This window comes from Alligator sinensis, unplaced genomic scaffold, assembly GCF_000455745.1.
Source record: "Alligator sinensis unplaced genomic scaffold, ASM45574v1 scaffold632_1, whole genome shotgun sequence".
Lineage (NCBI taxonomy): Eukaryota > Metazoa > Chordata > Crocodylia > Alligatoridae > Alligator > Alligator sinensis.
The window spans coordinates 765830-793820 of NW_005842408.1; the positions used below are offsets into that span (position 1 = coordinate 765830).

The 27991-nt window shown below is 45.9% G+C and overlaps 1 protein-coding gene across 2 annotated transcripts; it reads right to left on the bottom strand.

Annotated features, from left to right (window-relative positions):
- On the bottom strand, positions 1-27881 carry PPP1R2 (protein phosphatase 1 regulatory inhibitor subunit 2). 2 transcript variants are annotated; one of them, XR_003095581.1, is made up of 7 exons: positions 27674-27881; positions 16519-16626; positions 15878-15958; positions 15200-15312; positions 12063-12251; positions 10262-10472; positions 1-3875 (listed from the first exon to the last, which is right to left on the bottom strand). XR_003095581.1 is itself a non-coding variant. In XM_014522909.2 (5 exons), exons 1-5 carry the CDS (start codon positions 16599-16601, stop codon positions 3808-3810), a joined length of 534 nt encoding a protein of 177 aa, XP_014378395.1. In that variant the 5' UTR covers positions 16602-16626; the 3' UTR covers positions 1-3807. The 2 variants fall into 2 exon arrangements, 1 of the variants encoding a protein (XP_014378395.1); XM_014522909.2 differs by lacking the exons at positions 10262-10472; positions 27674-27881.
- Between the last annotated feature and the right edge of the window lie 110 nt (positions 27882-27991).

The following is a 27991-nucleotide window of genomic DNA, read 5'->3' on the forward strand; positions in this document are numbered from 1 at the left end:
CACAGGAGCAGGGAACAGCACAATTTTATTTGCTTTGCATCACACTTTCAGGACTGGTTTCAAAAGGAGGGAAAGCGATTACTATGTGAAATTATTCAGTGTGTTGTAAAACGCCTACTATGAAACAGGTTAAAAGAAGGAAAGTATTGGAGAAAGAAAACTTGCACAAAGACCAAGCTCTTTCACAAGGGGATCGGGCTGTGAAAAAACATGTCGATGGCTTATCGCTAGCACACGCGGAGCAAGGCGACGGGCAGGGCGCGCAAGTCAAAAGAAAGTTCTTTAAGGAAACATGTTAATACTATGTGCAAATGACACTGTCCAATATAAAATTTACAGAAGCTATTTCCAAGCGACTGACAACGTTGTTTTGTTTTTGTTCTTTTACAAAGGACTTCAAGTTTAGAAAAATATTTCCATGCAAAAACTTCATTACAGACAAGTAACAGAACTCAATTTTCAAATTAGTAAGAGGTGGTGACAGGGTCTGTTTTTACACCACATGTTGCTGTATTACCTGGGCTCCTGCCCAAACACCGCGATGTTAAAAAACACACGGGGGATCTTGTTTTCTTCCTGCGGGAAGATTTCTCTCTCTCTCCACGCCAGAAAAGGAAGGCTGTTTTGGAAAGTAGTTATAAAAGGAGGGCAGAGGTCTTCAATAGCTTTCCTTCCAGCCACACTCCCTCCTGTAATACGTAGAAGTTCAGAAACACTTACCTCTGTAAGTTTTTAAAAAAATAAAAGGGAAGCATGGCTAAAGCCAGATAACCCCACTCTCCAGATTGAAACAATTTAAAAAACACATTTTAAAAAAAGACATCAAGTCGTCCCCAAAATGAGTGAAATGATGAAGCAACTACAAAAAACAGACTGCAAGCCTCACAACCCACAAAATGCCATACAGAATTTTTTCTATAACAACATTAAGATGATTTGGACATTAAGATGATAGTCTAGCAAAAACCCATGCTTCAAACTAATATTAGTATAGCTGAACTACAATACTACCTCCACCAGGAAGAGCTCCACAACAGGTCTTAGTCCAAATCACAGGACTTGTACACCCCAGACCAGCTGCTCACGGTTAAAAGCTGGGGCATGCACATGACATTCCCAAAAGCACGTGTCCACGTCATGCAAAGGTCCGTGGACTTGCCACAGAGGGGAGAGAGGCCCTTCTTTTTTTTTTTAATGTTTTTGTTTTGGGGTTATTTTAAGTCCCCAAGGACACAAACAGCAGCTTCTCCATAGGACCTTAGAGGAAAACGAGACCCTGGACAATCAATATACGTAGGTTCAGAACCTAAAAGTATTAAACTGCCATCTCTACTACACAGCGTGTGCTATGTTTGTCCTCAACTGACAGATGGCACACGCAGTATTGGAAAGAATGGGTTTACAATGCTTAATAGAGTCAACACTGAAAAATGAACTATGCAAAGTCAAACAAGTACTGGCACCCGGATCTGTCTATGACAAGTCTCTAAATCTAGCAAGCCAGCTCTACCACTTGGTGACATTTTAGGAAGAATACACATCTGGCTCTTACTTGGGCCATGGCAGTGCATGAGGTAAAAGGCATCTAAAAAGAACTGCCGAATGAAAGGAAGAAACCACACACAGCATAAAAAAATCCAGCACACATTGTCGTCATCCCCACACATGCACACACACACACACACATTAGAAACTCTCATGTGTCAAGAGAAATTGGAAAGGACCTAATCCCATGGAATACGTGACAACCTCTGTAAGCAACAAATCTATCGCCTCACGTCCAGCAGGAGCCTCAGCATCTCAGGATCCGACCCAAAGCAACACTTATCAAGCTGTATTTTTTTATTATTATATTATTAAAGTAGAAGAGACCTTTCAATTGGGGTCTTGCACAACCACCATTTCAAGCAACAAAAACAGATCTGAGAAGCTCTCTGCTGACCCCAAACCCTCATAAATCAAGTCAGCCTCTTTTGTTATCCCTCAACTCATGGCCATGAGGTTCTGCTTGCCTTCTGATTTGAAACCTTACTGTCCAATACATCCTCTGCAACCATGAGGTCTAGAGGAAAACAGATTCTCACATCTCCCTTCCCTGAAGCTATTCACCCAAGAGTTGGACTTTAAGGAAAACACCACCAGAAATGTCACAAGATCTGGCAACACATAGCTTAGTAAAGCATCGATTAGGGATGCTAGAAAACACACAATTACACCCATTTGGCACAGCTCACATACAGATCCTTGTCTACTGCAATATCCCACAGAAGTACCACAGCTTCCCAGTGACAAGTGTGCCTGCCCTTCATTCATTCTACACACCCTAAGTTTCAGGAAAGCTCACACATGAGAATCCAAGTAACTGTAAAATAACTTTCATTCTTTTATTCAAACTTCACATGTACAGTAGACAGAAAGTCATTAAAACAAGTCCATATAATTATATGAACTTTTGCAACATCTCAAGTTTAGATCAAAACTAAGAGAAATAGACATAACAGAATACAAAGTATTCCAAAACTAAGCCATAGCTTTAAGTATACTTCATCCGTATTATAAAACCAAGTACTACCTTGAATACTAGAACATTCACCATAGTCAAAATCCTTCGAGTGGGATGTTGTTTACAGTACTCTGGAGGTTCAGTGATGTCTCTCCATCAGGGCTATCAACCACCCTGTAAACAGTATGTCAAGTTACACGGCAGCCTCCCAGCTATTCCTCCCAAGAGCCTTCATTTTACAGAATCAGCTACTGCAACTTGTACTGGATTGGGAGACACAAGCCAGTGGTTTTCACGGCCTGGGTTACGAACCCCAAGAGTGACGAGGTCACCAGTAGTCACCTGGGTGGCATGAAGAACTGATGCCACACAAGCACGTATCATTCCCCATCTCCACTGCCCTGATGTGGATTTACTCAGACAGCTACTTCTTCTCAGATGGTAACAGCACAAGTACACAGCATAGCAACAGGGAAGGCAGAGAGGGTTTTGAGCCACATCTTAAGGGAATCGGTGGAGAGTAATGTTTGGTAGCATGGTCTGAAGAGCTGTAAAGACTCAAGTTCTGACAAGACAGGTAAATAAGGAAAGCTCTAAAACCAATCTAGCCCTCCTGGAAGAGAGGGATAACAACCGGGTATAGAATTCAAGTTAGCACATCTCTAGTGTAAAAATACCCCACCAGAAGTCAGTGCAGTCTCAATCAGAAACTAATAATGGATTTCAAACGCAGCATTTTGAAACCACAAAAATAATTCAGCTCTTCTGTTACAAAGATTGGGAAAAACAGGAGTCATGGCATAACTCAAATCTGTATGAATAGGTCAAAAAAATCTAGAGAAAAAGAAGAGTTACAATACTAAAATAATCCCTTTTCAGTGCTAAATTTATCATATAAGTAAATTAATACAATGTCAACCTGGTATTTGCTGTACACTTTGGCTCGAACTCCAAACGCTTCCACAAGATATCACATCTAGAGTACTGTCAAATAAATAGCGAACAAAACCAAAGATACTGCTTTGTGTATTTTAAAGCATGACGAGTGACAGTATGTTACACAAGTTACTCAGTGTCGTATATAGCAATGCCATTCTGGGTTGATGGATGCCGACGCAGTATTCTCCATGAAATACTAGGCACAAGAATAAACCAGTTAGGCAGTTTTTGTGCCTAAAATGAGTCTAGGGTTATTAACATTCTTGGCAATACAATAGTGTAACTGATATGCTTCTCAGCATTTAAGAGCCATAATTGCAAAAACCATGAAGCAGTGTGTTTAAGTTTGTGTCTTTCACAAGCAGTTACAGTTCTGGACAGATTTCTTCTACGTTGTGTGCTCTATTCCCCAGCTGGTCACTAGTAGCATGTGCTGTGGAAGAAAAAAATGAGAGATTATAAAGGGATTTAAATATTCATAGTCTAAACCAGCGATTCTCAAGCCAGGGTACCACAAGGCGTGTTGAGATATGCAGATAATTGCAAACTGAGGCTTGTCCCTCCCTACCTGGTGGACCCCCACCGCCCCCAACTGGCCAGCAGTAAACACTCCAATACATGAACTAGCTTTTGAAACGGGTACCACTCAATTTACAGAAGGTCTGGAGGAGTACCTCCAACCCAAAAAAGTTGAGGATCTGAACCCCATGTTGTCAAACAGCACACATACTTCTGAGGTCCTCCCACAACAAACAAAAGTAACATCAACAAATGTTGGTATGCATCAGGGCACTTTCCCACCCCCTTTTATATTCTGAAAGTTCAATCACTCCGGAGACAGTTCAGTTTTCATTTTTTTCCAAAACTGCTGAAGAAAGCAGTACCTCTCAGCACAGAAAGAGCATCACAGAAGTCACTGCTGCACCACGCAAGAACTTGATGCTCTGAGTTGCCAGTTTCCAGAGCTCAAGGCAGAAAGCTCCTGAAACACAGGCCAACTCCATACTTTTTAGCTTGATCTGCAATCTGAGGTGGACCAAATACAGAGGTTTGAGATAGAAGAACACTGTTTTGCTGTGCTGTTCATATTTGTAGCCAATTTAAGTAATATTGGGAAAATGTTAGGTCTTCAAATGCCCACAGCAGTGCATGATACAAATCTCTTACTCTATTGTGCAGGAGAGCAAAATAACCTTATGTCAACTCCATCAAAGGGTTTCCCAGTTTGACTCCCTTGCCACAGAACAGCTACCATCACAGCCATATCTAAACTAACCACTGCTACAGTGCAAAGCTTGAAGTCACTAAATTCTAAATTCAGCCCCACATTTTACATAACAGAATTATAACAGTTACCTGCAAATGTTAAACCCATAAAAAAGTCAAAGCAAACACCATACTGTTCCTGGCAAGGAGTGGTGACCACTTGTATGAAGTCAGGTTAGTCAAAGTTAAGCATAAATGGTAGCAGGCAAAATGTACTGACTAATTAGAATATGGCAAGCCAAGTACCACTGATCATTCCTTATTGAAAGCAAGGGAACAATTAGAGTCATCTCCCACCTTGCCTTTTGGAAATAACCCTTTATTGTTTTGTAGATGTAAATGGGAAAGCATTAAAGTCACCACCTATCAAACAGCTGAGTACACTTTCCATGAGGGAGAAAACCCCGCGTGCAGATAATTCCAGAGGAAGGTCTCCCAGAAAGGGAATGTCTCAGGAGGCAAGTACACATTTACTAGCACAAAGGGGATCTCACCCTGCCCAAGGACTCCACAGCAGGAAGTGGAATTCAAGAACAGATGCTGCCATTCAGAAGAGACGAGAGTACTGAGAACCGAGGTCCAGCCCTGAATAAGGAAGTAACTGCACTGATCACTCCTGCACAGAGTCCCACGGACAAGGGGCACCCATGGCTGCGCCCCAGCAGCCCCTGTGCCAGCCACTGCACAGGTGGGTGGACGAGAAGCCAGAGCCATGCTCTTCTGCCTGGCTTGTTTTCTGCTCCTCAGTGCATGACAGTGTAAAGCAGGAGGCTAGAGACAGGACTTAAAAGAGATTATTCCCAGCTTTAAAAAGCTTAAAAGAGAAAAGACCCACCAAAAAGTAAACAAAAGCACAGAGCTGGAGCAGCCCTAAACAAGTGAAATGGCAGTCATAAAGGAACTCCAAGTGATAAGCAACATAATCAGCATCCAGAGAAACCCATCACCAGCTGGAGCCCTAAAGCCAACGTCTCTTGAAGAACCTCTTTATCTCATCCTCTTTGCAAAACCACCAATGAACACATACAAATGAATCACTGTCCTAACCAACCACACTTCCTGACTTAGTTCATTATCTCAAAACTTCATGGAACCTTGTTGGTCTAACAGGTAAAGGGGAACCTGTGGGAAGACAAGGTCCAATAGTCACAAACTCCTGGAAGACCGTTTTAGGCTGGACAGAAGGAAAAACTTCTTTACCGTCCAAGTCCCCAGGGCCTGGAGTAAACTCCCCCCCAGAGGCAGTGCAAGCACCTACTCTGGACACTTTCAAGAAACACTTGGACACCTATCTTGATTTCCTGCCCCTTGGGCACAGGGCTAGACCCAATGATCTTGCGAAGTCCCTTCCAGCCCTAATGTCTATGAAATCTATGAAACCTCAACCACTCATTGCACAAGTATCATGAGAAGAAGTCAGTCAAATTCAAAAGGTCATCAGGAACTGGGCTATATAGATTCATAGACAAAGTGGGCTAGAAGGGACCTCAGGAGGTCACATCTAGTCCAACCCCTTGCTCAAAGCAGGACCAGCCCCAACTACATCATCCCAGTCAAGGCCAACATACAGGATGCATCAGTTTTCTTATTACCCAAATTGAAGCAGGCATATAAGAACCCAAGTTCTCTTTTAGTGGGAAAATAGGCCATCAAGGGATCAAGGAGGCAGTCTACAGGAGGTAGACTCAGGAGGTGCAGAGCCCCACCAGGGGAGATGCCTTGTTGGATCTGGTGCTGGCCACAGGCGACAACCTCATGGGAGGGCTGCAGCTGCTCGACCACCTGGGAGACAGCGATCATCGCCTGCTGGAATTCACCATCCAGCGCAAGGTGGCAAAAGCCAGCAGCAAGGCAGCAGCCCTGGGCTTCAGGAGGGCGGATTTCAATGAGGTAAGAAGAATAGTTGGGGAAGTACTGAGGTCCCGGAGGGGAGGGGAGGGGAGTCGGGTGTCCAAGAGGAATGGTCGTTCCTTAAGGAGACGATCCTCTATGCCCAAAGGGAGGTAATCCCAACAAGGGTCAAAGTGGACAAGAGGGCGCAAAAGCCCCCATGGCTCACCAAAAGCATACGGGAACTGATGCTGATGACACTAAGATGTGGGGCGAGGTGGACACACTTGAAGGGAGAGAGAGGCTGCAACTAGATTTAGACAGACTACAAAAGTGGGCAGACGAGAATAGGATGGGGGTCAACGTAGACAAATGCAGGGTGCTGCACCTGGGGAGAAGGAATCCACAGCACACACACAGGCTGGGGAGTTCCCTTCTTGAAAGCAGAGGCGGAAAGGGATCTCGGAGTCATTATTGACTCCAAGATGAACATGAGCCACCAATGCCAGACTGCAGCCAGCAAGGCGAAGCTTACTGTTGTGTGTAGTAACAGTGGGAGGAACAATGTGGGGAAATGGAAAGACAATTCCACCTGCTGAAACTATCAATTGAGACTACAGCTAACTAACTCTAACCCTCAAGAGCATGAGTTGCACTGACTATAATGAAGTAGGCTCACCTGGTTAAGTATTTAACATTACATATTACATGCTTCTTCCCCCTTGAATATTCCTTTACATCTTGGTAATTTTTGACAAAACTTCTGTTGCTGTTAAGTACTCATGATGTTAAAACCAAAATGTTTCCTCTCCCAGAAATATATAATTTTTGACAAAATAACACCTTCCTCCATTCTTGAAAATAAATACCTCAGTAGTTAGGGTACTCGCCTAAACTCAGAAGCTCACTTAAGTTTCTGCCATTGAGGTAAGGGACTTTAAGCTAGTTCTCCCACATTTCCCAGGTGATGGCCCTTATCACTGTGACTGATTGTTCAATGTTGTCAGCCAAGGCAGGGTTGGAACTGAGACTAGCTACCTGGATCAAGGACAACAAGAAGTCCTTCTTTGAATACATAGGGGGTAAAAAGAAGGTACCGGGTAATGTGAGGCCTCTGCAAGGCATGCTGGGAAATCTGGTCGTTGCTCCAGATGACAAAGCTAACCTCTTTAACAATTTCTTTGCCTCCATTTTTCTGAGCAGGGACCAAGTCACTCCCTCACTGGGACCACTGTAGGCCCCAGGGGAGGCACACCTAGGCCTACGGTCAGTGAGGATCTAGTCAGGGAACTTCTGGAGGGACTGGACGTATTTAAATCAGCTGGTCCTGATAATCTCCACCCCAGAGTAGCAGATGTCATTGCGGGACCCCTGGCACAGCTTTACGAGCACTCATGGTGCTCTGGCGAGGTGCCAGAGGACTGGAAAAGAGCCAATGTGGTTCCCAGTTTCAAAAAAAGGAGGAAGGAGGACCCAGGAAACTATAGGCCAGTTAGTCTTACCTCGATCCTGGGTAAGCTTTCTGAGAGAATTATCCTGGCGCATGTCCACGAGGGGCCAACAGGGGAGATTATGCTTAGGGGCAACCAACACGGGTTCATTAGAGGCAGGTCTTGTCAGACCAACCTGGTGGCCTTCTACGACCAGGTCACAAAATCCTTGGACGCAGGCTGGAGGGCCGCACCCAAAGAGTGGTGGTGGACGGGTCGTTTTCGACCTGGAGGGATGTGGGCAGTGGGGTCCCCCAGGGCTCGGTCCTCGGACCCACACTGTTCAACATCTTCATCAGTGACTTGGACGAGGGGGTAAAAAGAACCCCAATTCAAATTTGCTGATGACACTAAGATGTGGGGGGAAGTGGGCTGAGGGACCTGAACCTGTTCAGCCTCCACAAGAGAAGGCCAAGGGGGGGTCTAGTGGCCTGTTGCAAACTAGTCAGGGGGGACCAGCAGGCATTGGGGGAGTCCCTGTTCCCCCGAGCACTACCAGGAGTGACTAGAAATAATGGCCACAAGCTGGCAGAGGGTAGATTCAGGCTAGACATTAGGAAGCGCTATTTCACTGTCAGGGCGGCTAGGATCTGGAACCAGCTTCCAAGAGAAGCAGTGCTGGCTCCTACCCTGGGGGTCTTTAAGAGGAGGCTAGATGAACACCTTGCCGGGGTCGTTTGACCCCAGTGCTCTTTCCTGCCATGGCAGGGGGTAGGATTTGATGATATGTCAAGGTCCCTTCTGATCCTACAAACTATGAAACTATGAAACTACATATGAAGCTTCAGCATAGCACCTAGTAGACATTCCACCCTCAGCACCTGAAGAGACTGCCTACTGTTTCCAGTGCTAAGAAGGCATTTGAAAGCAGAGACCATCTTGAAAAAATGACAGGACAGCAGTTAGAGTCCCCTGGAACAGCAAAGTCCTCTCTAGAAGCTAAGCCAGAAGGTCTCTCTCTGGGCAGGGACCACGGACCAAAAGGCCAAGTCTTGGAGTCCAAGGAGCCAGAGGCTCACCCTCCCTAAGAACCATGCCTGAGCTGGCTTCAGGGGGTGCTCCAAGAGACTGGGTAAGACACGGCATTCCAAACATGTGCTTCCCTGGAGCATTGGTCACAACAATAAACACGCACTCCTTCCAAACAGCTTCAGATTGATCCAAGAAATTCAACAGTCAGGGTCCAAAGAGGCAGCTCTGGGAACATGAGGATCAACAGCACTAAGACTCTTTCGGTCTGGCACTGGACCAAATACAAATGTTGACCAGGTGTCCAGGTGAACAGCATGCCTACAAAGAGATCGTTAAAAGGTAGACTGTGGAATAAGCTCCCCCCTGAGGTGGTGCAATCGCCTACCCTGGAAATTTTCAAGAGGAGACTGGACGGTCACTTCGCTAGGGTCACCTGACCCCAGCTGTCTTTCCTGCCTGGTGCAGGGGGCTGGACCTGCTGATCTTCCAAGATCGCTTCAGCCCATTACAATCTATGAAGGACTCCAAGAATGGAGTTTGCAGAACTGCACCTAATTTTCCAGTTATTCAAGAACCACCCCATCCCATATTAAGGGTTATGATGCAAGGTATTTTCTTGTCCAAAGAGCATCTATAAGGTGACAGAGGACAACTTGAAGGGATGCCATCACCAGCAGGCTCACTCAAGTAACATGAACTTCAAACTCATCAGTTTAGGCTGTTCTGCTTGTGCTTCTGAACAAAGACTTGTTGCCTGCCCAGGGACTTTTTTAATCTAATCCAAGACTATCAGGTCTCTCGTTGGCCTCATTGTAGACAACATTACAAAGGCTGGTGGAATTTAAAGGCCAGAACAAAATGTTTAAGAGTTTTGACTGAAGTCCATTGCACTTTTCCCACTCATACGTCTCAGAGTCAAACACTGACTCAGTAATTTAAGAACATTTTCAATCCACCAGCAACCAAAGAGAGAAAAGTATTTAATTAAAAAAAATATTTAGATAGACGGACCAAAAGCGAATCAGATTAGTTTATTGTAGAGAGATAAAAATGAGGAAATATTCAATTTATTAGGCAAAGTGACAAAATAAAGAATAAATTGAGAACTGCAGAAAGTTAATGGAAAAATAATCCATTATTTTGGGAAATTCAAGACAAACCAGTTAGAGGAGTTAATTGACTGGTAAGCTGGTAAATAAAGTGTTAGCTATATTAGTCTAGTCAACTGGGCATGAGCAGTCAGTCAAAAATTGATAGTTACCAGTGTAGCTCAGAAGTCGGATTATGAAGTAGGATGGAATGACTTCAACAGCAGAGATGGAAAAATGCTGCAAAGGTGTGCCCTTCTTTTCAGTGAAGAACGCAGCTGGGGAGCGGCGCTGCCTCCCTGCTTTATAGCAGGGTGCAGAAAGAAGGCAGCTTCAAGCCATGGAGAAAGGTCATAAAGATGCCTACTGGAGCCCTTCTTTCCCCTGGAGAGTGAAGCTCTAGTAAATAGCTATTATAAGGAGGCCCAGTATTATGTATTACAGCACAAGTCTAATCACTTAGAGTCCAGGACAGATACTGTATGACTCTTCTGAAGCAATTATCATGGGCTTTAGTATCTTGTAATTAATACTGGTGCCAGAATTTTTCAATGGAGAGTCAAGTACTGAAAAATCCACTTGCTAAATCTCCTTCCCCTGGAGTGGGGTGAGGGCATAAACTATTCTGCAGCATTTAATCTCATTTTAGAGAAGCTATTTTTTTTAGTCCATATGCTTGTGAATGTAGCCTTACAAATAAGAACCAGGTGTAAGCCGATGCAGCATCTTCCCAAGTCTGCAGACAGCTCTAGTGCCTCTCTTAGCTTTCCCAAGCAGCAGCTGAGTAAAGCTAACAAGACTTCAGACTCATTGTTACTACAGTCTTGTAAGCGTTGCAGGAACAAGTCATCTCAAATTTCATGATGCCAACAACTATTTCAAACAGCCTGGAACAGCAGCAGAGGTAGGCAGCATATTACTATACTTAATTCATGGGAAGGCTGCCACAAAAACAGAGTGTGCATTACTTTGCTCTATTCTTTCCACCCAAGGAGCTCTCCAATAGCTAGAAGCAGCAATCGGCTAGGTAGCGGTCAAAACAAAACCTGAAGCCCTGATGGAGCTTCTAGAAACAGCACCCACCTCAGCATCCCAGCCCCTTACCACAAGGGGCTGACCAAGAGGCTGATTTTCTCATTGCAGATACAGCATGTACATTCTCTTCATAACACTGAAAACTGCATACCACAGTCTTACCTGAACAGACGCAAGATGCAGTATCATGTGCAAGAAATTCTTAACTAGAATGGGTAGAGACTTCCTCTACTCTTAACACTGCAGTAGCATGCACTCCGATGTCTGCTACCTAGTGAAAAGGTGGGATGGGGCAGAATGGTAGGCAAGTGCCAACACAGGCTTCCCCTACACGCTCTAACATGCTCTCTCTAAGGCTAAGCACAAGACAGGTTCCCACTTTAACAAGAGCATTAGTAGCTGCATCAACAAGGGTCAGGCTGGTCGGTGAAAGCAGAGCTTGCTGCTGACAATTATTAACGCATTTTAAGTATGCGCTTACTTTCCCACTGTGCCACCAAAAACAAAGCGCCAAGGTGGTTCTGGACAGAGTAACAGGTGCTTCGTGAATGACGCGGGCACGTTCTGAAGTGACATTGTAGGCATCACGGCTCAGGAGACATGCAAGACAAGAGTTTTTGTGAGTGGTATCTTCTACTGGACCAACTGCATGGTTGGGAGAGGCTCAGACAAACTTTTGGGTATCATGGTACTCTTCCTCGAGTACTGTGAAACCCAAAAGTTTGTCTAAGCCTATCCCAGCCATTCAGGTGGTCCAATACAAGATGCCACCACAAACTCTTACCTCTTGCATAGGGAGGCGGAAATTCCATTAAAAAAAAAAAAATCACAAGGGCTGGGAAGGGTGGAAGAGAAGCATAAACTTCTGTTTTCCAGGACTTCTGGTAGCTAAAAGAACCACCAGGCCTAAAAAACATTTTTAGAAATCTAGCTGCTCACCGGGTTCAGGTGTTTCTGTACTCATGTTTTCTACATCAGCAGCATCATGCATCTCCTCATCCTGATCTTCATCATCTTCATCCTCTTCTTCACCGTGTAGTTCTTTTGCAATTAGCTGCCTGGCCAGTTTGATATTTCGTCCTTCGTTATAATGCATTTTTCTCTTCATTTCAAACTGCTTTCTTTTTTCTGTAGAAAGGAGAAGGGGTGGAGGGAGAGTTCAGTATACACAATTATTGTACTAGGTTCCTTGAAAACATTCCAGGTAAGTTGTACTCCCTCCTTGAGGGCATGAAACCTTGACATAGTTTACAATACAGCATGGGTCTGAATTTATCATTTTGAGTAACTGAGTATTCTACAAACAGAGTCTATGTTAGCGAACCACATGTAGGGACCTACCGAATCACAATTTCACGGAAATTGCAAAATCTGGCTTTGCCCATGAAATCAGCCAAAGTCCACAGAAAAAGCTTACTGAAAATAAAATGCTGGCTTCCTCACATCATGGACAGCCCTTGCAGCCAATTGGTGGTGAGGGGTGGGGCTTCATGATGTACAGCACTTGCAGCCAATCAGCAACAAGGAGCAGGGCCCACTGGGGTCCCATGGACAGAAGAAAGGGGGTCCCTCACTGCAATCAGCGGGAGAAAGTGGCAGCGAGTCCCATGATATCCCTGCCAAATCAGCCAGCCGCCTCCAAGTCTGGTAGACCCCTAACCATATGGGTTAGTTTGACTAGTAGTGACGGTCACTAAAATTAATACCATGGCCATGAAAATAAGCCCTCTTAACAGAGCATTAACCCAGCAGAAGACAACTTACATCTTGCTCCTTGACTTGCGGGGGGAGTGCCTCTATTTGGCAAAAGATTTAGAGAGCACAGGAAACATGAGAAGAAAGAAAGTCAGATTTAGATTTGTGACCATTTACCAGTTACTTGTAAACCGTTTGAGTTGTTAGAGGGAGGTAACAACGAAAAGAAAATCCGAGATACCTGGGTCAGCTCCTTCCCAAAGGACTCCTGCTGAGGGGTGGAGGAGCTTTTGGAAGAGTGACTACCGCTTATCCACTGCAACCGAGGAGAGGTGCACAGGGATACCTGGTCCTCCAACTTAGGGGTGGGCAAAATATGGTGCACAGGCTGGATCTGGCCTACAGAGCAATTTTACCTGGCCCACAGCGCAGGGCACCCCCATCCTGTGTCAACCCACAGATTGCCCCAGGATGCCCATGCAGCCCCCCGCCCCGCTGACTCAGTGTGGGGGCAGCAGTAGGGGCGCAAGTCCTGGTGAGGGCGCTGTGCTGTGCTGGCGGACCTGTCTCCATGGAAACTGCATGCGGCCGGGGGGAAGCTGTATCCGGCATGGGGGCCAGTCTCCATGGAGACTGAGACCAGCCAAGAACACAGCGCCCTCACCGAGGCTCCCACCACTGCGGCTGCCCCCATGGGGCTCCACCCTGCACTGGAGCTGGGGCTGCCACTGCCGCACAGGCATGCTGGGGCGCAGGCTGGCACAAGACAGGGTTGCCAAAGCGCCAGCCCAGCACCAGTCCTGGACGCAGCAAGTGGCAGGGTGTGGAGTCACCGCCGGATCCACCATCTCCCTCCCCCACTTGCGGGCTGCATGCCCTGGGAAGCAGGAGGGGACAGACAAGGGGAAGGGGGAGGAAGGCTAACTTCCTCCAAAGCCCCCTCTGTGCAGCTTGTAGCTCTTCTCTCCCTGTCATGAGTGCTGCATCCCCCCAGCAAGGCCCAGCAGCAGCTTCCACCTCTACCCCAGCCCTGTGCTATCGTCGCCCCAAGATCCCAGCCCCCAGCACAGCTCCAGGGACCTGCTCAGGCAGAGCATGCGGGCAGGTGGGGAACTGCATCCGGGCCCAGGGACAGGATCATGGGGTGGTGACGGCTGGGGTGGGGCAGAGCTGTGAACCGCTGCCTGCCTGTGGAACCTGCACCCGTTGTAGGGGCATGCAGGCCTTGACCCAGCCCAGGCCCCACGCCCTGTGATCCTACCCTCACCTACCCCTAAACACTGCCGCCCAGGGCCCCATCCCACATAGGGAGTTTTGGCGAGTTGGGGGAGCAGGGATGGGTGCTGACCCAGCCTGTGACAGCTCACACCCCATGTGGCCCTCGGGACCAAATAACTGCTCACCCCTGCTCTAAATAATACAAGACTAGCTCCTTCTGAGGCCCATAAACAATTGTGACAAATCACTGGAGGGTCAGCAACTCAACCACCCAGGCGGGCTTGATTTGTCTGCTCTGTGGATACCAAAGGCAAATTTACCATACAGAAGACACCATCCACCCTGTTCCCTACAGATCCAAGCTGTGAACAAGTTTTTTAATACAGGTGCCAGTTCACAGCCTGGTAATAATTCAGCACAGCCATATTAATTGTTGCTTCCTGGCAGCCCCAAACACAGCTTCAGTCTTCCTTGCCAAAACTCACAACTGGAAGGTTACACTTCAAACTGAGGAACAGGGTCAGGAAAGATGCGAAGCAGCAATGACTGCAAATAGGTAACATATGCATGGTTTGAAACATTAGAAGTTTCACTGCTTGACTATTTGGTAAAACAGTGCAGTCCAAATTAATGCAGAGCAGGATCTACTTTGACAAAAGAATTAGATTAGAAATCACTACAAATTGCCTTTTAGCTCCCTCTGCCAGCTGAATCATGACTTCACCTTGCCTGGAAAGCATGACTGCTTTTTCTTTCCACTAAAAATGTCGTACTGACAGTAAGAAAGCCAGCCATTAAAAATTAAAGGCCATCTGACAGGCACCCAGGCTAAGAAAAAAGCCTTCCCGCACTCCTCAGGAGAAAACAGCCTTTGGTTCCGTCTGCTGGCTTTTCAGAAATGAAAACTCTCCAAACCTCATCCTGCAAGGACTCCTCCAAGATAAACACACTTTAGCTATATGCACCTGCTCCCAACCAATTTAATAAATAGCTACACTTTAATCTAACCCCAGAAGCATCCAAGTCCATTAGGAGTTCAAGTCACTTCTGCAATAGCTATGGCTCGCCGTTTCCAAATCTTCTTTCTGCTAGGTGGTACATCCACCCCCTCCAACATTCCTCAGCGCAAGTCTACTGACCATATAGTTACAACTAATACCAACCTCGTTCTTCAGGTGTTAAATCTTCCTCCTCCTCCTCTTCCTCCTCCTCCTCACTGCTTTCTTCTTGCTTAGCTAGAATCTTTGGGCCCTTACCTTCAGCTGCAGCTGCCAACCTATGCAAAAAAACTGTATTAAAACATGCCAAAGCAGGAGTAGCAACTCCCAACAATTAAAGTACTTAACTTCTGTACATACATACACCTCAGTGTCTAGGACAGGGGTCAGCAACGTTTTTGGACAGAGTGCCAAAAACACCGGAGACCTCGACTTGTAAGATGTTAGCACGCTAGGGGAAGATGGTAGGGGAGCCATGAGAGGCCCGATCCTTGTAGTGGCAGTGCAGCCCCAGTCCCTTCTCTGCTGTCCACCCTGAGGCACATGTGGCAAGCAAAATGTCTTTGAGTGCCACACTCTGGCACCTGTGCCAGAGGTGGCCTACCCCTAGTCTAGGATGAAACAGCCTTGGTTCTGGGCTTAGGCCATATTTTGCCACACTGATGTAAAGTACCAATTTACTCTACCAGAAGCTTTGCCTAGATACCTATCCCAACACATTTGACCATGACTCCTAACACAACCACCACCTTATCCAGGAACACATTATTCCTCCTGCCATTCTGGGGATGGGGGGGGAATATCTCCAAACTTAGCTCATGTCCTACAGCCACTAATGCTTACTTCTCGGCCAGCAAATCTGCTGTTAAGGGTTCATTTGATTCTGAATCACTCACTGCATCTTCATCATCCTCTCCCACCATACTAGAAAAAAAAAAGAAAGCAAAAGAATAGCTTCAGCATTTGCTGCCCAAAAATATTTTGTTTGTTAAAAGGAGTAAAGCTTTGCCTGTTCTAATTAAACTATTTGTTTAATACTCAATTCCTGTTTTCTTCCCTCCCTACCCTCCCCTACTTTAATTATTCCAATGCAAAGAAGTTTTATTTCCTTTTACCTAAGTATTAACTTTATTCACTAGAAGCTAATTAGTTCAAGTCCCAACTGAATTTTACAAATGACCCATACTCTTAAAGCAGTCAAAACTTCTGAATAACAATTCACATCTACAAGACTACTACCAAATATTCAGTGTTATCCCTTACTCAGGAGTTTTAAATATGTAATATACCTTGCACTGTTTCCCGTCTTATTGGTGTATTATCTAAATCCTGAGAATTCAAACAGACTACAAGCCTGCAAGCAGCTCCAGTACCACCACCCCTGAGCTTTGGTTTGCTGCTAAACCACTTAGGCATAGCCTACCAATTAATAACTCAAGTATTTCCATATCTATTTAAAAGAATGGTCGTTTAAGAAAATTTACCTGTGATAAGGAGTGCTTGGCTCATCTATTTTCATTAAGCCATAATCTTTCCCTGCTGGGTGGTACGTAGCTAGGATGTTCATTTCATCCCACTTCTGGGACTTTTTACTGAAAAGAGAAGAGAAAGTTAGCTCTCCCAGGTGTGAAAAGGCTTTCTCCTGCCTTGAAAAAGGAAGTGCAACATCCAAGGTCCCCCTTAGCTTCTATTTCCTGCCATGCACAAAAGGAAGAAGAAAAAAAAAGACTCAAGACAGAAAAGTATAGCACCCCCGCTTTCCCCCAAACACACACAACTGGAACAGGAGCTTAACCAGGAAGCAAGAGTATATTATACAGATAATTCTGGGTTCAAAAACACATTAGCCAAGTCCCACAACTGCCTGCAGTGCACCTTTCCAACCCCTGCCTCAGGCTCACCTAGATGGCCAAGCGAGCTGACAATGAACCCAGCCAGCAGATTCAGGAGCTCACCCTTCCTAATTCAAGTACTGGACCATTACCTACCTATCCTTGTGACGCAGTTCCTAGCAGACTATTTAATCCTGTTTGCTCTAGCAAAATACAGCAACAGCCCTGCGAGCAAGGCTAATTGATTTTTCACTTCTCACCTGCTCAGTCAGCTGCTACCAAACCCTGGGATTAACAATATTGGTCAAGCAGCAGTCAGTCATCAAGAAGCCTTCTTGTATAGCCAGCATCCCACTGTCCCACTAACAGCCCTAACTGACAGCAGTCCTAGATAAGGCTGCTCAAGGACTTGTGTCATTAGAAAAAACATGCAAGACAGATGGACATCTTCAGTGAACAGCCAGCCTTCAATCCATTCCCTAGGATTTTCACATTTTGTTAAAAAATAAATGCCCCTGCATACATTTACAGCTATGCAGGCACTTGGAAGGCAGGGCACGAGGTAGTGATGCCATACTGGTGGGCCAAAACAAGGCCAACTGCCACAACCCTAGTAGCGTCTGCACGCACCTTGCGGCAATCCAGATCACCCAATGGCTTACCTGCTAGGGAAAGTTTACCATTCGAACTTCCAACGTACACGCTTTTTCCATGAAGATCAATACAGGCTCCACACACAAGGGCACCAGACACTTTACTTTAGACTGACCCAAAAATTCAAATGATTTGGGATAATTTTAAAGAAAGTTCTACTAGCTGATTTTAGGTGGCATAACGAGTTAATTTCATTTCTAAGGGTGGTTTTCTGAATGTAAAAGTACACAGCATAACCGTGCCAAATTAAATCAATGCCGGAGAAATTCTCTGAATCAGTGAGGCAATAAAAACAAAGGATTGCAACACATGCACTTCACAGTCAAGTTCAGGTGAATTGATAGCTCAGTATTTTTTAGGGCTGTGCGAAACAGCATTGTTCTGCTTCGACTTCCATTTCAACGGAACAGTGTTTCATTTCGAGTTTTGTTTTGTTTCGAAAGCACTGTTCTGTTTAGTTTCGTCAAAACTGTTTTGCTGTTTCAACATTTCGCCCACCCAACGTCAGGAAGATTGGTGCTGCCGCTGGCCCCAGCTGGCAGCACCAGCCTCCTGTCATCCGGCAGGCAGATCGGGCCCCCCCCGGAGTAGTCCGGCACAGCCCTCACAGGGGTGCAGGCGAGCCCCCAATCTGCTTGCCGGATGACAGGAGGCTGGTGCTGCCAGTTGGGGCCAGCGGCAACACCTATCTTCCCAGCATGGACTGCACCCAGTCAGCAGCACCAGCCTCCTGTCATCTGGCAGGCAGATTGGGGCCCCCGCACCCCGGGAGGAGTTTAGTACAATCCCACAGCCCTCCCGGGGGTACGGGCAGGCCCCGATCTGCCTGCAAGATGACAGGAGGCTGCTACTGCCAGTTGGGACCCACGCTGAAGCCAAGTAAGCCTGGCTTCAAAAACATTTTGAAACGCTCGTTGCTCGTTTCATTTTGAAGCTGTTTCGAAGGCTTTTGTTTCATTTCAATTTCACTGTTTCAAGCTTGAAACACATCGAAACAGCTTCAAAATAAAACATGGGCAAAATTTCACAAAACCCTAGTATTTTTCTAATCAGCTATTGGTTTAATTTTGCAAAAGCACTGAAGGCTTAGTAATGCAGAACAGTGCCCTGCTCAAGCACTTGCAGTGGCAAAAACCTGACTGAACACAGATGGAAATATCAAACACAAAGATCAAGTCTCCTGTAGGGCAAGTTTTATATGCATTTTTGGTGCCATGCAGTGCACATGGATTCTTTCCGATAATCTCAATGTATAGACTACAACAGGAGTCTTATTTAAAACATTGTTATACTCAGTCTCACAAACTGCATGGCTGTAGTCTACAAATGCTTACAAATAAAAGAACCGACCACCTTTAATCTAGTCTGACCAATGCAAACCCTCACAGTTAGATGGAAGCTATGGACCCACTGTGTTCAACATACAACGAAGCAGTGGTCCTCAATCACTTTAGACTCAAGGCACCCCTCCGTAACTCTTGTGAAATTTGGTGGCACTCTGGGGGAGAACCAAAAATGCACCCCGAGTGAGAAAAAAAATGCAAAAGAAGATTAAACAATCCTACCTGTACAAGATTAAACACTTTATTAAGGAGTCGCCAGAGCTTCTGGTAAAGCCAAAGGCTGGCACAGTACACTGAAAAGCAATCACTAGAACAGGAAGTGTCTGCCACTCCCTTTTCAGGAACTGACTTAGAGGTATAACAGGATGATCTGCCTTGTAAGGGCCTGGAGCGGGCCAACCCTGGCTGGGAGGACAGCCTGGGGGACAGTAGGTGCTTGGGCTTGGTAGAGAGCACTATCAGGCTGGATGACCACTGGATTCCCATAAAGACTGAGAACAGTCAGGAGATACAAGGGGAGGGGGTGGCAGGAAGCAGGTTGGTTCCCGTGTTGGATGATCTACAGCAGTGGTCCTCAACCTTTTCAGACGAAGGACCCCCCCCGGGAAACGCTAACTTTTAGTTCTCACTCAGGTCTGAGTGCAGAAAAATAATAGAGTGATTTTTCTGTTGCAAGGAACTCAGAAAGGCCACAACAGGTCAGCATGTTTGTGACGCTCTGGATTTGAGTTTATCTTGTGAATCATGTTTGCACACCTAACAGCACTAGCACTGCGTGGCATCCCACGGTTCTCCTGAAAGGATCTCAAGACACCTGGGGGTTGTGAATCACTGACCTAGAGCAGGGGGGTCCAATCCCTGGCCTGCAGAGCCATGCCAGCTTGCCCGCAGATGTCCCCATGGGTCCAAAATCTGGCAGCATGGGAGCAATGGTAGTAATTGCCACTCCCTGCTGCCAAATTTCCAGTCCCATGGGGAGCCCCAGGAGCCACATAGCACACGGAGCTGGCGCAGGGCCTGATTCAGGCACAGAAGGGCCAGATGAAGGCAGTGCAAGGCCCAATCCTGCAGCACAAGGCTAAGCAGAGGTGGCACTGAACCCCGCAAGGCAGCACAGGGCCCTCCACTGGGGGTGTGGGGCCTGGATCTGGCAGCACAGAGTCCTGATCAAGCCCATGGACCAGCCCTGTGCCACCCATCAGCCTACAGCCCCAAAAAGTTGTGCACCCCTGATCTAGAGGATGGGAAGGGCTGGCCGGAGCTGGGAGGCTCTGCAAGGACAACCTAGACCGGGGAAAAGGCAACTGTAAGACATGCACCCCTGCAATAAGCAACTAGTTTAATGTCACTCTAGAGTGCCCTGAAAATAGCAACAGAGTGGAGTCAACCCAAACATCATATTAATGAACAGGACTCATTATTATGGGAGGCTCTTTCAGAAAGCTCTGCTCAGCATTCACACGCTTCCCTTTCCTAGTTCAGTAACACACTAACTAATCACTTACATACTGCTCATGTTAAATATCGGGCTGAAAATAATGAGTTAAGCATTAAAAAGACAGGGTCAAAATTCCACTGAAGTAATAATATGAGGAATAAAGCCTTAGCAAAGGAAGCTGTTCTAATTTTCTAGATACATAAAAGTTTTTTCTAAAAAATCTTTGATCTAAAAAAGTTTAAATCAATGCATTTATTAAAAAAACACCTTGCTGTGAGTTTTACTGAAATAAGTTTATGTATTATTGTTTTTGAACTAAGATGAAGCATCCTATCTCTCACCACAAATTACAAAGCTACTGATATGTATATGCCAACAATATGCTACATATTAAGAACAGTGCTTTCTCCAGTCTCATTTCAGCTAGCTACTGATCCAGAAATGGGGGGAGGAGAACCAAATATAATTTGCACATCTTGGAGAGGTGTAAACACCAGCAAAAATGGAACACAGAAAAGGGACCCAAATATGTTATACAAGCATGAGCAGAAAAGCATTTAAGTTGGAAAAATGCTTGCTACACTCCTAGCAAGGTCATCCGGACAGCACTCTGTGATAAGGGGACATCCGACAGGCAGCAAACCAGACGGAGGTCTGTACCGCAGTTCACTGCACAATCCGTAGCCCAAAACCAACAGCTCCAGTTACCTCCTTGGTACCAGATTCTGGGGGACTGCGTGTAGACAGCTGACCCAACACTGCTCCTAACACTTTCAAAAGCCAACATACAATGCTGATCAAGTCTTTAAGTCTCCTGGAACCGTGTGTGTTCTGGGACACTGTCTACATGTGAACCATTCCTGAAGACAGTACCAATACTTTCCCCATAGATCCCAACTATGGGGATGAACCCACGGTCAGAGCAATGGAAAGTCTATTGCAAAACAGTCTTCAGACTGCCAACAGCCTTTACAACACTGAATCTGAACATCCCGCACCTGGCATTGTTATGTAAGAGCATTGATTGCATTACTGATAGTAAGATTAAGAACAACAAGAAACCTCTGAAAATTCTCCTAGTGCAGCCAGGACTTCAAAGGAGACCATCCACAGCCGGTAACTTAGCAGGACTCCCGAGGAGCAAACAGTGTTGTATTTTACTTTTGCTAGCCTATATTAAGGCATTTTTGCATGTCTCAGATGAAGACTGGATCAGCAATCCATACCCTCAAGCCTTGGTGAAGAACTTGGTAGAGCAAGAAGCTCTGAAGCTCACAAGGTTGAGAACCCCATTCTGTTGAGAGGCTGACATTTCCAAGTGCTCTAAAAGCCACATACTGGTTTGGATTTCTTTGAAATGTGCTGTGCTATAGATGGGTACAAGACAGACAGCAATCCAAACCTGGGGTCATTGGCACTGGGGCCTCCCAAGGGACAGCCTTCCTCCCCTGCCCAATAGCATGTCTTAAGTTGATGACCTACCAGATGTGCACCAACTTTGTGCACATCTGGTAGGAATCAAACCATGAATACAGTATGGCCCCAAGAGTTGGCTCACTCTACATTTACCCAGGGTAACAGAGGTACAACCCCCTCCTCTGGGGAACCAAAGTAGACAGGATGGCAGCTAGCTTGGCACAAGTCTAAGGCTCAGACACAAAGTCATCTATATTCTGTACGCAGGAATGAGTAGCCAAGAGCCTTCCAGCCTGCCCATTATCATACCAGTGTGGTAGCTGAAAAGAACATGCAGTGATCCCTGCATCTGAATTTCACCTAGGCAGCCCCTCCCTTTCAAAGGATACCCTCTGTGGAGACCAGAAAGGAGGGGAAAGGAGTTGTAATTTTACAGAGCACAGCCCCAAATGCACAAGGTACTCAGGTCATGAGGACAGGCAGGGACCCCAGGACGGTGGATCAGGATGAGGCTGCCCATCAGTCCTGCACCCTCCTCTGTCCCCAGGGAACCACAATCTGAAAGACCTTCCTCTGTCTTGGAGTGACAAAGCCTTTCTCCTTGTCCCTTCTAGGGCAGGAGATAGTCTCTGCTCTACCTATTCTGGAGGCTGGTCCCTGCCCTTCTGGGAGTACCCAAGTCCCCCTCCTTCTCTCCATAAACGAAATGGCATCCTTCCCATAGGATAGGAAGCTGAGGACAGACACGAACTAAAATGCTGGAAGTGGGAGGCAGCTGATCACAACGCAGGTTACAGGATCTCAAGTACTGGGGCCAGGGAGGAGGAGGAGGGGCCCCTCCTCCCACCAAGCTGAATGGAGCAGTTTGCACTTACTCAGATATTTCAGGCTGAGCATCTCATTCATCATACCTCCTGGGAATGCCTCCCTGTTTGCGAGCCGATTCACTGCTTCGACATCTACCTGCTTCCCCGGATGGCCTGGATTTTGGTGTGCTCTGTGGAGGTGCAGGGTAGGACTAGTGAGCCCAAGCTGTGGTCACCTAAGCCTAGGATCCCCAAGGATGGATGCCCTCAAAAAAAACGGCATTTCTTCAAGCTGACTCCCCCAGGATAAAGTCATGCAGAGATGCAAACTTCTGAAAGCCAGGAAATGAAGAGTTAATGTACACAAATTAACTCCATTTCCTGGCTTTCAGAAGTTAGCATTTTCCTCAATGGCTACAGAGTATCACTAGCTGTGCTGAAGTCTGTCATCAATCTCTGCAAACTACAGGCATATTTATGATGCACGCCTAAAATAAGTTAACTACTACAAAGTAAAAGAGAGGCAAGGATTTTTGGAGTGCTATTTTTTACTGGACCAACTGCATAGTTAGGAGAAGTTTTAGACAAGGTACCCCCTTCCTGAAGTCTGGAAGGAAAGGTATCTTGTGCCCAAAGGCTTGCCTGAAAAACTTCTAACTACGCAGTTGGTCCAATATAAGAAATCGCCCACAAAAACCTTGCCCCTCAGCTATTTCCTGGACCACAACAGCTGCAACACCACCCCAACACTACCACTGAGAAGACAGCCAGCGTACTATGGCATATCCCCCAGGTCAGTGTGCCAAGGACCACAGGAGATTCTTCACCTTCCTTTGCACCTTGAGGATTATCTGAACTGGAGAAATTCTCAGCCACTGCGTCAGCCAAGGCCCAGATGCTGCCCTCACCCTTCCTGCTGCTCTGCTCCCCTATCACACCGCACAAGTTTGTAATAGCCTGCTCTGGTGTGAACAAGGAACCAGAGCCAATGCTGTGGTGACTTCTGTCATTATAACAGTTGCCTACAAACACAGAGCAACAGGCACAATGGCCCAAGAGGTCCCTTCCAGCACTGTCCCCAACTTAGACTGCTACCGCCCTGCTCGAGGCACCCGTACTACACCCGTTCTAACTCCTCAGCCCAGAACAGATCCAGTGCCCAGCTGCACAACCCCAAAGGCAGGGAGCTTGTTCATAACACCACAGTTCCAGTCGGTAGTGTCTGAAAAATGCCATCACCTAGGAGAAACTGTGCATTATACAACGCCCTCTGCCCAGCCCAGTGTGCAAGCCTGCAAAGGTTCGTCCATCAGAGCCAGATTTTTATCAATTTAATCTTTTTTTTTTGTTGCTAGGATGCTTTTAAAAAAAATAAACCTACATAAAGATAGTTTTAAAATATGTTAGAGCTCAAAGATATCATCATGGAATAGGGATTATAACTTCTAGTTATATACTATTTAAGACAATATATTCATGTACCCTTTTTAGAAATGTTTTATAAATAGGTCACAACAGGCCCTGGACTATATTAGGGGCCCAATCTTATGTGGTTTGCAGAGGCTCCTCTATAGAGTAGTAAAAATCAACAACAACCACTCTACCCAATGGGACTCAGTGCTCAGTCTAGAATCCCATCAAGCATTAGTTTCAGTTCTCAAACAGTGGATTTGTGTCTCCAGAGATAACATCCCTGTTAACAGCAGTATATGGAAATGAAAGAGAACAGATTTGATTACCTACTCTCAGCCCTGTTGTCTCTCTGCAAGTTTATGTACACAGTCAAGCTCTTGCCTCTCTCTAAAAATGCAAAGTTTCAAGAAGTTAAATGAACAGAGGATTGTTGGGGTGGAGTAGATCTGGGCAAGCTTCTAGTTATATACTATTTAAGACAATATATTCATGTACCCTTTTTAGAAATGTTTTATAAATAGGTCACAACAGGCCCTGGACTATATTAGGGGCCCAATCTTATGTGGTTTGCAGAGGCTCCTCTATAGAGTAGTAAAAATCAACAACAACCACTCTACCCAATGGGACTCAGTGCTCAGTCTAGAATCCCATCAAGCATTAGTTTCAGTTCTCAAACAGTGGATTTGTGTCTCCAGAGATAACATCCCTGTTAACAGCAGTATATGGAAATGAAAGAGAACAGATTTGATTACCTACTCTCAGCCCTGTTGTCTCTCTGCAAGTTTATGTACACAGTCAAGCTCTTGCCTCTCTCTAAAAATGCAAAGTTTCAAGAAGTTAAATGAACAGAGGATTGTTGGGGTGGAGTAGATCTGGGCAAGGAGGAGGAGTCTGGAGATGAACACAAGGAGGGAGGGGCAGTAGAAACAGAAGAGAAACATTTTGAGCAGAATTTTGTTGAAATTGCAAAATACTTCTGTAACAACCACTTTGCAGTAGCTGCTCTGAAGAAAGCAGGAGGAACAAAAGTAACTCCCCCACAAAACATGCTATGGAACTCAGTAGCGGGCTGTTTTGAGCAATATACTGAGAACTGGCCTACTCTGATGACAATTTGTGAACAAAACTGTGACAAAAAGAGATATCAGATTTACCCAAAGAACCTTGTCTGACAAAATAGATGGAATTGTCATAGCAAAGTACTCAACTTTGGGCTAAAGAGAATTGCAGAAGGTATGCTGGCTATCCTGAACCCTATTCCCATAGCCTTGAACAAAGGTTATATCAAACTACAAGAATGCACTTCTTGTAGAAAACAAAGATTAAATCAAGGCTTCCTGACCAGTGATTTAAATCAGAGTTTAAAACCAATCTGATTTAAATCAAATCCACCCTGCAGAAAAGACTCATGAAAAAGATCTTTTTGGAATACAGCAATACATCATGAAGCACAAAACAAAGTAAAAAATAAGCCACACTTTAAATCCTTTACTCAACTTGCCCAAAGCCATAGGGATTTAGAGGTGGGCAGGAACACACATAACACTAAACATCAACTTAATCCATCAGAGATAATCTGCTGGAAGGATTTCCTCCAAACAAATAAAAATTATATTTGCATTATGTGACACTGATCAGATATTGTCTGAGCCAAAGAACTGGAAAGCTCAAACTGTTCACCACTCAAATGTCAAAAATCAACACTCAGTGCCACCTTTCTGAACACAGAAGTCCTTTGCACCACACAGATCACGCTCCTGGAGCAGCAAGGTGTGCTCATACAGACATTTCAAGATCGGACAGGGGAGAAGGGGTGGTTGCCTCACTCCTTGCAGTCATTTCAAGTGACATGCTTTCTACAACCAACAGATCTAGCATGCAAATCCCTGGAGATCATTAGCTTTACGTTCACGGATTCTGGAGTCTCAAACAGGTCTAGAAGAGAACAAGGCTCCTTAGTAATAACTTAGCTGCCAGCTTTCAGCTTTGTGAAGTGTGACTTGAGAGGGATTCTGAAAAGGTAAATTCAGGCCCCTTTATGTGCTTTTCTGTTAGAGAAGGGGAATTGCCTTGTTTTTTAGTTCAGACTCTATAATACGGAGCTAAGCCCAGGAGAGGAAAGTTTGAAAAATACTTATTCTGTGCTCTCACACCTTATCAGAAGAGACAGGGCTCTCCATCCCCCTACCCAAATAATTTAACAAAGATCCCTTTTCTTTAAGCCACTGAACTGAAGTCTTCTCCCTCTCTCAGCTGCTCTCTGGTTCTGGTGATGTCTCAATTTCATTAGCTCTTCAGTCACCTGATGCCCTCATTAGGGAAATTTTCTAAAGATGTCCTGCCTGTACTAATCCCAACACAACCACAGTAATTTAAGCACATGGGAGCACTAATGAAGACCAGGCTCCTTCATGTGCCACTATTTTTAAGCCCTAGTTAGCAGTTCTCCCATGCTAAAGATACACCAACTTAATTTTTTATGCGAGTCAAGCCAAAAAACCTGTTTACTGAAACTGTTCAGCCCATCTTTCTCGCTTCTGTGATTAAAAAGAATTCAAGCTCATTTCTGGCACTTAACAGAAACCCATCCAGGATCAGCACAGCTGTGACCTGCTAGTAAGCAAAATTAGTGCTTTTGCAGAACCGTATACAGATGTTTCAGACCTGGCAGCTTTTTCTTCCCCTTACTGGTCTTGAAAAGACCCTCTCTCATAGAATATCTCTACTTACTTTCTGGACATTTACGTTAGCAATGATCCAGCAATAACGCCGTGCATTTTACTGTAGCATTCTGCTGATTGGGAAAAGTGGTTTATCTTGCTTATTAACAGCAACATCATGCAAAGGAAATAAATTACTGCCTATTGCAATGGTCCCCACCCTCTCCTCAGCGATACTCAGTAGCACTGCACTGTGAATAACATACTTTTCTTTCTTTGTCAATAGAAGTTTCAACATTTGAATTCCCTGTGACTGACTAACAAAAGATACCATATTTACCCAAAGAACCTTATCTGCCTGTGTCCTTAGACCAAGACGGCTACAACCGACACCCCTGGGACTGTGAGCACCTTCAGAGCACCCCGCAGCAGCAGGCTGCCTGCAAGCCAAGGCTTGTGGACCCCGGTCTGCCGAGCCGACTCACACTGTACTGAAGTCTGCTCTACTGGGCGCAGTCATTTGCCCCCTAAAACGCAGCTATCATTTCAGGTGGTATGACGACTTCAAAGGGTAAAGAAAGGATGGTCGTTATGGACTGCTACATCATAGCTAGCTTTTGTACTATGTTGTATAATAGGGGCAGTATTTGCTGCTGCACCACGTAAAAATAGAATGGGAATGAAAAGTCATGACAAGATTTTCTTCCCAGCCTATTAATTCACCATCATCTCGTTAAAAACAGCACGGAGTTGTTCCTCTCCCACGGCAGTATTTCTCACTGAAAAGAAGTGACATATCACAGTGGCGATACCGCAAGTCAAAGGAAACCTTTGAGACAGTGGCCTGCCAGGCAAAAACTACCTGCATGCATGTTTTAGTCTCCGGCCCCGACGAACGAAGCCCTGGCTGGAGGGGCCAGGAGGAGGAAGAACACCAGCATGAAGAGACAACAGGCGTCCTCGCTGTACTCTCTTCTCCTCTCCGTTGCCGTGCAGGCAGCCACCCAGAGCAGGCTGCCAAGAGCTGTGTCTCGAGGAGGAGGATGTCACAGCTGAACTCTGGCATTTCTAACTTACCCACCAAATAGTAACGCGGCGTCTGGACCTGCCAAGTACGTCGGACGCTTCCCACCAAGGGGCGAGACGGGCGGCAAGGCAGCGTGACGCCTTACACACAAACCCCTTCAGACCGGCATGGGCTACAGCCTGTTCTGGGGGAGGCAACACCCGGCGAGGGAAGCTGTGACCTCCAAAACCTCGCGCCTCTGAACAAGTTGGCCTGTACAGCTGCCGCCCTCCCGCAGCGCAGCGCGGCCCGGCCCGGCCCGGCCTCCAGCTCCCCCCGGCCCGGCGGCGAGCACAGCTGCGCGCGGGACGGCGACGGTGTCCTACAGC